Source organism: Oncorhynchus masou, chromosome 6, assembly GCF_036934945.1.
Source record: "Oncorhynchus masou masou isolate Uvic2021 chromosome 6, UVic_Omas_1.1, whole genome shotgun sequence".
Lineage (NCBI taxonomy): Eukaryota > Metazoa > Chordata > Actinopteri > Salmoniformes > Salmonidae > Oncorhynchus > Oncorhynchus masou.
This window is the reverse complement of record NC_088217.1, coordinates 25,274,326-25,284,259: the sequence shown is the minus strand read 5'-3', so window position 1 is coordinate 25,284,259 and position 9,934 is coordinate 25,274,326. Positions and strand designations below refer to the sequence as shown.

At 42.0% G+C, this 9,934-nt stretch overlaps 1 protein-coding gene across 2 annotated transcripts in view; it reads left to right on the top strand.

Moving 5' to 3' along the window:
- fkbp5 (FKBP prolyl isomerase 5) overlaps positions 1-9,934 on the top strand; it is a 35,081-nt gene that overhangs the window by 4,711 nt on the left and 20,436 nt on the right. For both annotated transcript variants that reach the window (XM_064968066.1, XM_064968065.1), the window contains exons 2-3: positions 6,763-6,895; positions 8,160-8,304. In XM_064968066.1, the coding sequence (XP_064824138.1) occupies positions 6,791-6,895; positions 8,160-8,304 (250 nt within the window). In that variant the 5' untranslated portion in view covers positions 6,763-6,790. The remainder of the gene's footprint in view (positions 1-6,762; positions 6,896-8,159; positions 8,305-9,934) is intronic.

Below are 9,934 nucleotides of genomic sequence, written 5' to 3'. Positions count from 1 at the left end.
AGGACCCTGTCTTTCAAAGATAATTAGTAAAAATCTTATTAACTTCACAGTTCTTCATTGTAAAGGGTTTAAACACGGTTTCCCATGCTTGTTTAATGAACCATAAACAATTAATGAATATGCCCCTGTGGAACGGGGGCATGTGGAATGGTTAAGACACTAACAGCTTACAGAAGGTAGGCAATTAAGGTCACACTTATGAAAACTTAGGACACTAAAGAGGCCTAAGGCAGCACTACAGGACGGACAGCTGATCGTCCTCGCAGACCACGTGGAACAACACCTCCACAGGATCGGTACATCCGAACATCACACCTGCGGAACAGGTACAGGATGGCAACAACTGCCCGAGTTGCTCCAGGAATGCACAATCCCTCCATCAGTGCTCAGACTGTCCGCAATAGGCTGAGAGAGGCTGGACTGAGGGGTGGTAGGCCTGTTGTAAGGCAGGTCCTCACCAGACATCACCGGCAACGACATCGCCTATGGGCACAAACCCACCGTCGCTGGACCCGACAGGACTGGCAAAAAGAGCTCTTCACTGACGAGTTGCGGTTTTGTCTCACCAGGGTGATGGTCGGATTTGCGTTTATCGTCAAAGGAATGAGCTTTATACCGAGGCCTTTACTCTGGAGCGGGATCAATTTGGGGTTGGAGGGTCTGTCATGGTCTGGGGCGGTGTGCGTTATAGGGAAGACATCCTCCTCCCTCATGTGGTACCCTTCCTACAGGCTCATCCTGATATGACCCTGCAGCATGACAATGCCACCAGCCACATTGCTCGTTCTGTGCGTGATTTCCCGCAAGACAGAAATGTCAGTGTTCTGCCATGGCCAGCGAAGAGCCCGGATCTCAATCTCATTGAGCACGTCTGGGACATGTTGGATCGGACGGTGAGGGCTAGGGCCATTCCCCCCAGAAATGTCAGGGAACTTGCAGGTGCCTTGGTGGAAGAGTGGGGTAGCATCTCACAGCAAGAACCGGCAAATCTGGGGCAGTCCATGAGGAGGAGATGCACTGCATTACTTAATGCAGCTGGTGGTCACACCAGATACTGACTGTTACTTTCGATTTTGACCCCCCCTTTGTTCAGGGACACATTATTCCATTTATTTTAGTCACATGTCTGTGGAACATGTTCAGTTTGTCTCAGTTCTTGAATCTTGTTATGTTCATACAAATATTTACACATGTTAAGTTTGCTTAAATTAAACACAGTTGACAGTGAGACGACGTTTCTTTTTTTGACGAGTTTGTATTGTTACATACATCAGTTGAAGTCTGAAGTTTACATACACATAGATTGGAGTCATTCCAACTCGTTTTTCAACCACTCCACAAATTTCTTGTTAACAAATTATAGTTTTGGCAAGTCTGTTAGGACATCTACTTTGTGCATGACATAAGTAATTTTTCCAACAACTGTTTACAGACAGACTATTTCACTCATAATTCACTGTATCACAATTCCAGTGGGTCAGAATTTTACATACACTAAATTGACTGTACCTTTAAACAACTTGGAAAATTACAGAAAATTATATCATGGCTTAAGAAGCTTCTGATAGGCTAATTGACATCAATTAACATGTCAATATGCATCATATACCATTGTTTAGGGCAGCTCTCATTGTTTTATTTTTACTGCGGAGCCCCTAGTCCTGCTCAACATGCCTCAGATAGTTCTCTTGTCCCACCCCCACACATGCGGAGACCGCACCTATCTTAACTGGCACCTCCAGAGATACAACCTCTCTCATCGTGACTCAATGCCTAGGTTTACCCCCACTGTACTCGCACCCTACCATACCCTTGTCTGTACACTATGCCCCGAATCTATCCTACCACGCCCAGAAATCTGCTCCTTTTATTCTCTGTTCCCAAAGCACTAGACAACCAGTTCTTAGAGCCTTTAGCTGTACCCTCATCATACTCCTCCTCTGTTCCTCTGGTGATGTAGAGGCTAACCCAGGCCCAGTGTGTCCCCAGGCGCTCTCATTTGTTGACTTCCGCAACCGTAAAAGCCTTGGGTTCATGCATGTTAACATCAGAAGCCTCCTCCCTAAGTTTGCTTTATTAACTGCTTTAGCACACTCCGCCAACCCTGATGTCCTAGCAATGTCTGAATCCTGGCTTAGGAAGGCCACCAAAAATTCTGAAATGTACATCCCCATCAAGACAGAACTGCTAAAGGGGGTGGAATTGCAATCTACTGTAGAGATAGAACTCTGCAGGCTATCATACTATCCAGGTCTATGCCTAAACAGTTCGAGCTTCTACTTTTAAAGATCCATCTCTCTAGAAATAAGTCCCTCACTGTTGCCGCTTGTTATAGACCCCCTCAGCTAACAGCTATGCCCTGGACACTATATGTGAATTGATTGCCCCCCATCTATCGTCAGAGTTCGTACTGCTAGGTGACTTAATTTGGGATATGCTTAACAGCCCGGCCGTCCTACAATCTAAGCTAGATGCCCTCAATCTCACACAAATTATCAAGGAACCTACCAGGTACAACCCCAAATCCGTAAACATGGGCACCCTCATAGATATCATCCTGACCAACTTGCCCTCTAAATACACCTCTGCTGTTTTCAACCAGGATCTCAGCGATCACTGCCTCATTGCCTGCGTCCGTTATGGGTCGATGGTCAAACGACTACCCCTCATCACTGTCAAACGCTCCCTAAAACACTTCTACGAACAGGCCTTTCTAATCAACCTGGCCCGGGTTTCCTGAATGGATATTGACCCCATCCTGTCAGTAGAGGATGCCTGGTTGTTCTTTAAAAGTGCTTTCCTCTCCATCTTAAATAAGCATACTGCACTCGCTTCGAATAGTCCCCGTGATATGTAACTTTTCAGGGAAGTCAGGGACCAATACACACAGTCAGTTAGGAAAGCAAAGGCTAGATTTTTCAAACAGAAATTTGCACAAATTCCAAAAAGTTTTGGGACACTGTAAAGTCCATGGAGAATAAGAGTATCTCCTCTCAGCTGCCCACTGCACTGAAACTAGGAAACACTGTCACCACTGATAAATCCACAATAATCGAGAATTTCAATAAGCATTTCTCTACGGCTGGCCATGCTTTCCACCTGGCTACCCCTACACCGGTCAACAGCTCCGCACCCCCCGCAGCAACTGGCCCAAGCCACCCCTGCTTCTCCTTCACCCAAATCCAGAAAGCTGATGTTTGGAAAAAGCTGCAAAATCTGGATCCCTACAAATCAGCTGGAATAGACAATCTGGACCCTCTCTTTCTAAAATGATCTGCCGACATTGTTGCAAACCCTATTACTAGTCTGTTCAACCTCTCTTTCGTATCGTCGGAGATCCCTAAAGATTGGAAAGCGGTCGTGGTCATCCCCCTCTTCAAAGGGGGAGACACTCTAGACCCAAACTGTTACAGACCTATATCCATCCTGCCCTGCCTTTCCAAAGTCTTCGAAAGCCAAGTGAATAAACAGATCACCAACCATTTTGAATCCCACCGTTACTTCCCTGCAATGCTATCTGGTTTCCGAGCTGGTCACAGGTGTACCTCAGCCACGCTCAAGGTCCTAAACGATATCATAACTGCCATCGATAAAAAAAATTGTGCAGCCGTCTTCATCAATCCGTCTTCATCAACCTGGCCAAGGCTTTCGACCGTATTCTTTCACCCGTATTCTTATCGGCAGACTCAACAGCCTTGATTTCGCTAATGACTGCCTCGCCTGGTTCACTAACTATTTCTCAGATAGAGTTCAGTGTATCAAATCGGAAGGCCTTTTGTCCGGACCTCTGGCAGTCTCTATGGGGTGCCACAGGGTTCAATTCTTGGGCCGACTCTTTTTTTTCTGTATTTATCAATGATGTCGCTCTTGCTGCGGGTGATTTGTTGATCCACCTCTACACAGACAACACCTGTATACATCTGGCCCCTCTTTGGACACTGTTAACACAACTCAAAATGAGCTTCAATGCCATACAACACTCCTTCCGTGGCCTCCAACTGCTACTAAAACAAAATGCATGCTCTTCAACCGATCGCTGCCTGCACCCGCCCGCTTGACTGTCATCACTAATCTGGAAGGTTCTGACTTAGAATATGTGGACAACTATAAATACCTAGGTGTCTGGCTAGACTGTAAACTCGCCTTCCAGACTCACATTAAGCATTTATTGCCTTACCTCCTTACTTCATTTGCACACACTGTATACAGATTTTTCTATTGTGTTATTGACTGTACGTTTGTTTATCCCATGTGGTACTCCGTGTTGTTGTTTTTGTTGCACTGCTTTGCTTTATCTTGGCCAGGTCGCAGTTGTAAATGAGAACTTGTTCTCATCTGGCCTACCTCGTTAATATGCGTCACATATCAATTTGCATTTGGTACCTTGGTTCAAGTGTTAGCATCAACTCACGAAACCCCCGTTTCTTGACCGTGTAAATTGGGGCCATGTCTTTGCAGACTTAAGTTGTAACGGCAGCTGTTGTCTCCTTCCATCTTTGTGATTCTTTGCCATATGGTGTGTCGCGGGCAAAAGCCTCTTGCAACGTCTGAGTCGGGGTTTGATTTGAGCATGCGACTGTACTTTTTTGGGTCTCATCCGTAGACTCTCCGTACTGTTTCACATGATTATTTTGACCACGCGACTGTACTTTTTCGGGTCTCATCCGTAGACTCTCTCCGTACTGTTTAACATGATTCTTGAGTAGGTGGTAAGAGGTTAGTGGTGTTTGAGCCTGTTGTCGGGACCGGCCTGCGGCATATTTTGCAAAGGACGGTTTTCCGGTCCGTGTCAGACTTTTCATACCCAAACCACGTCCATGTGACCAAAGTAGCCCCTCTTTTAGGTACGAGCTCCGTGTCTCCATGCTCTGTGTCCCGTTCACTCTCCTCCATGTTTGTTTGTGTTGCAAATATCCTTCCACACGGCATGAAAAGCATCGTCCAATTGAGGAAAAATATTGCTGTAAAGAGTGATTTTTCAACACAACGAAATAAACGATATACGTTTTTATATCGTTTCATATTATGCTCTATCGTCACACAATATATATCATCATATCGCCCAGCCCTAGTTCACGGGCAGGCTAAAGCTATAAACAGATATAGACATTCCAAAATCAACATTGACACAATACACGTTAACTTGGCAAATATGACAGCAAAGCAGCATTTTAATACCATAGCGCTCTTTAGGTAGTCACATAGCGTCATGGAGGACTGAACTCAAATCTGGAGTTGATGAAAGATGAATGATGATGACTTTAACCCTGATTGCGTCTACCTAATTTTCTTATGTCCTAAGGCATGGGACCAGGCCCTAATCTTATTGCCCTGAGGGGAAAATGAAGTTGTATCTTATCTCTAAAGATGCAACAGGCTCTGGCGTAGCACACCCAGCCCCCTGTCTTTTTTTGTGTGTGGAATTTTCATTAAATTAATGTGAGGAGATTTTACAGTTAGTTCTAAACTATGTGCACTGCACAGTTGATGCTAGTATTATGGTATGACAACAACAAATTCCATGAGTTAACATGACGTATTGTGGTTTGAGAGATACAACTCATGAAGGCTGCCATTGAAAGACATCAGGATAATATTTTATGTTAGCGCATCATCAGAAAGCTCTTTTGGCTCTTCAACGGTGTCCCAGAACGCACTGTGCAGCATCACAAAGATTGACTGCGCTGTTGCACCATCATCTCTCATATTTCATTCATCAAGGGCCAGTTTTCAGAATGAAGTAGGAACAAAAATAATTTTATTTGGCCATGGAAGAAAAAGAGCTACTGTGTAAATCACTTACCACATTGCAGTTTTGATTGAATTGAACATTTTGGCATTGTCAATAGTGAATGTGGGAATAGTATACTGCAATGAAACAGCATAGATACTGTACATGAAGGCCTACAGATGTAAGATCTTAATTTCATCACCTTGTTGCAGGAGAACTTTCCTGCAATGCAGGATATTTTTAATTTGTAGTGTATTTGAAGTTTAAAAGGTTTCTGGAGTTTGTAATTTCCACTTTGAAATTTCAGACTTGATTTTCCCTTATGAAAAAAGGTATCATCCCCTACAATGAATTATAATCCACATAATCATTTTGCATTTCCTGTTGCTTCCGGATTATTTTCCTGATGTAGTAAACTGACACAAATTAAGATGCTACATGTGTACGTTTTCTGGTGTCTTCACATTAGTGTGATGGTATGACTGCAGAAAGTTAACACAATGTATCATGAGTTAACACGATGTACTGTGAGTTAACACGATGTACTGTGAGTTAACACGATGTACTGTGGGCTGGGAGATAAGGCAGCCATTGAGGCACTTTCTCTAGCTCCTCATCAGAAAACATGTTTGGCTCTTCAATGACAACGGTCTACCAAGAACGTACTGTGCTGCATGCCTCACAAAGAGGGATGGCGCAGAGTTTATTCTTCATTAGTCAGCACCTCAACATACATTTTTGGGTATGCGTCAGCTCATGCATTTTATCAGAATGAAGAAGAAACAGAGTTGAGATGATAGAGGCGCCATTCCCTGACTCACATGATGTCAGAGATACTGTATAATATAGTTAACAATGTACCTACCTAAAGGTCATATGAATATCATTGATTACATTTAAAGTGAGAGTCAGGTGGTTCTGAGAGGCCTTTCTACTGGTGACTTTGTGTGTTGGTGGGGTTTTGTGAATGTGTTATTACATTGGTGCGTATCCCAGTTCTAACAATGTTTGTGTGTGACTCTTTTGTGCAGGGTTAGAGTGGCATTCTCAGGTGCTGATATGACCACAGATAAGGATCAGTCCATGGATGACCAGTCTCCTGCTGGGGTCTTTGCCGTTAAGGGAATTGACGTCACTCCTAACAAAGACGAGGGAATTCGCAAGGTAGGCTTTAACCTCATCCCACCATCCTCTGTAAAGGACAAACTCGGACTTGACATAAAGGAGCGCAGCTCAAATTATTATTAGGATTCAGCTCTACTTTTCATACTCTGCGATGCTTGTCATTCCATAAACATGCGTTGTTGGTTATGAAAGGTAGGATGTGTTCTACTGTTGTCATCCTCTTTTAAACCAGGCCTGAAGCACACACACAATGTGTTCCCTTTGGCATGTTATTCAGAGAGACTTCAGAGATACTCTTCTTTCATAATTCTGCCACCACTCAAGTGTTCCTTTGTTTTGAGCACTTCCTCCTCTAAACGTGGCAAGAAGAACAGAGCACGGCAAGAAATACCGTTAGGATTAAAAATACTAGTAGGGGTACATGAAAGATAAATATTTCACATGAATAAAGTCATATCGTATTAAAAAAAATCACTACAGATGTGATGGATACAGGACGTTTCGGTACAATTTTATGAATGCTGACAGATAATTTGTTAATTTGACATGTGTGATCTTTTTGTGTCTGTAAAATCAGTAATGCGAGAAATGGTGGTGGAAACGCTTTTATGCACAAATATTGATATAATGACAATCATATCAAAGTAAATTTGGAGTCCCACGATGCTATGGTGTGTGGTCCTCCCACTACAACTCGGGAAACCTTGCAGTTTATTAGGCTATAGGTAAAATAAGTTATGATGAACTTCAGTGTGGTGAAAGTACACAGTGATCTTGATCCTCCATTCCAATAAATATCAAGGGTCTTATTCTGATGACATGATGATCGATGCTTGACTGCCATTTGACAAATAAAAATATTCTTTCTCTTAACCATAATAATCTCATCATGTATACTAGCCTACCCGCACTGTATCTGCGAACTGTTGGCTAGAGAGCATGTGCCAAGACCAGAGCAACGTTAGGCACATTTGCTAGTTAATGCAACTGTTTTTGTGACAAAACTATCGTTAGAGTTGAAAATTATATGGAAACACATTGAACTTTAGATTTGTATCTAAGTACATGAAAACTTATGCAAAATGTAATTTTGAGGGCACTACGTCATCGCACAGTGATTTTTATTCGCAACAAGTCCAATTGGTGGAAACACATATTTTCTTTATACGGATTCTAGAATATTTGCATGAAAATCTTTCTCCAATTGGATGGAAACCTAGCTACTGTCTAGCTATAGAAAACAAGTACTAGCTAGCATGCTGAGCTGAGCTGATCTTAGGGCTGACATCTGTTCTTTGTACAGGTGGTGAAAAAACAGGGAGAGGATGGGGACAGACCCATGATCGGGGACAAGGTAGCAGTGCACTACACTGGCAAACTTCTCAATGGGAATAAGTTTGACTCCAGTATGGACCGCAAGAAACCCTTCATCTTCAATCTGGGAAAAGGTATGTTCGAGTCTGAGTCTGCCTCTTCCTTCCAGTACTCGTTTCTGTACATCTCAGTAACTTTTAGCTGAAGATGACCGTTATCAGGATCTACAGATGTACATAGCTTTTACATCAGGTAACACGTTATATTAAGGTCCCTTAATAAACCATTTATAAACAGTTTGTAAAGTGTAACACAGAGAGGCTGCTACCTACATACAACCTTTAAATCATTGGCCACTCTAATAAATAGATCACCAGTCACTTTAATAATGTTAACATATCTTGCATTACTCATCCTATATGTATATACACTGTATTTTTATACCATCTATTCATACCATCATGCCTATGCCGCTCGGTCTTCGCTCATCCATATATTTATATGTATATATTCTTGTATATATTCTTATTCCATCCCTTTGCTTAGATTTGTGTGTATTAGGTAGCTGTGGAATTGTTAGATTACTTGTTAGGTATTATTGCACTGTTGGAACTAGATTGAAGCACAAACATTTCGCTACACTCACAGTAACATCTGCTAACCATGTGTATGTGACCAATAAAATTTGATTTGATGGTTTGTCTCCCCATTTGTATACAGTGTTTTCAGAAAGTATTCCTTCCCCTAGACTTATTCCACATTGTGTTGTGTTACAGCCTGAATTCAAAGGTCATCTACACACAACATACCAGAATGATAAAGCAAAAATTTTTTTTTTTTTTTTTACATTTTACATTTTGCTAATTTATTGAAAATGAAATACAGAAAAAAACAAATTTACATATCACACCCGAGACAAAACTTGTGCCTGTGGTAGCGATTGCAAGTCTTTCTGGATACGTCTCTAAGAGCTCAAAATCCACACCTGGATTTTGCAAAATTTGCAAAAAAATGTAATAAATTTGTTGAACATTGCTCGACAACCATTTGCAGGTCGTGCCATAGATGCTTAAAAGTATGGAGAGTGGTACGCAGTAATTTTTCAATATTACTTTTGTGCCTTCTTGCAATCAGGATACATGTTTTGAAAACATTTGCATTCGTACAGGCTTCCTTCTATTCATTCGGTCATTTAGGTGAGTATTGTGGAGTAACTATAATGTTGTTGACCCATCCTCAGTGTTCTAACACAGCCATTACATTCTGTAACTGTTTTAAAGTCATCATTGCCCTCATGGTAAAATCCATGAGCGGTTTGCGGTTTCCTTCCTCTCTGGCAAATGAGTTAGGAAAAACGGCGGTATCTTTGTAGTGACTGGGTGTATTGATATACCATCCAAAGTGTAATTAATAACTTCACCATGCTCAAAGGGATATTCAATGTCTACTTTTTTCTTTTACCCATCTACCAATAGGTGCCCTTCTTTGCGAGGCACTGGAAAACCTCCCTGGTCTTTGTGGTTGAATCTGTGTTTAAAATGTACTGTTCGACTGAGGGACCTTACAGATAACTGTATGTGTGGGGTACAGAGATAAGAAAGTCATTGAAAAATCATGTTTTAACACTAGTCCATGCATCTTATTATGTGTTTTGTTAAGTGAATTTCTACTCCTGAACTTATTTAGGCTTGCCATAACAAAGGGGGTTGAATACTTATTGACTCGAGACATTTCAGCTTTTAATTTTCTAACTGTGACAAAAAG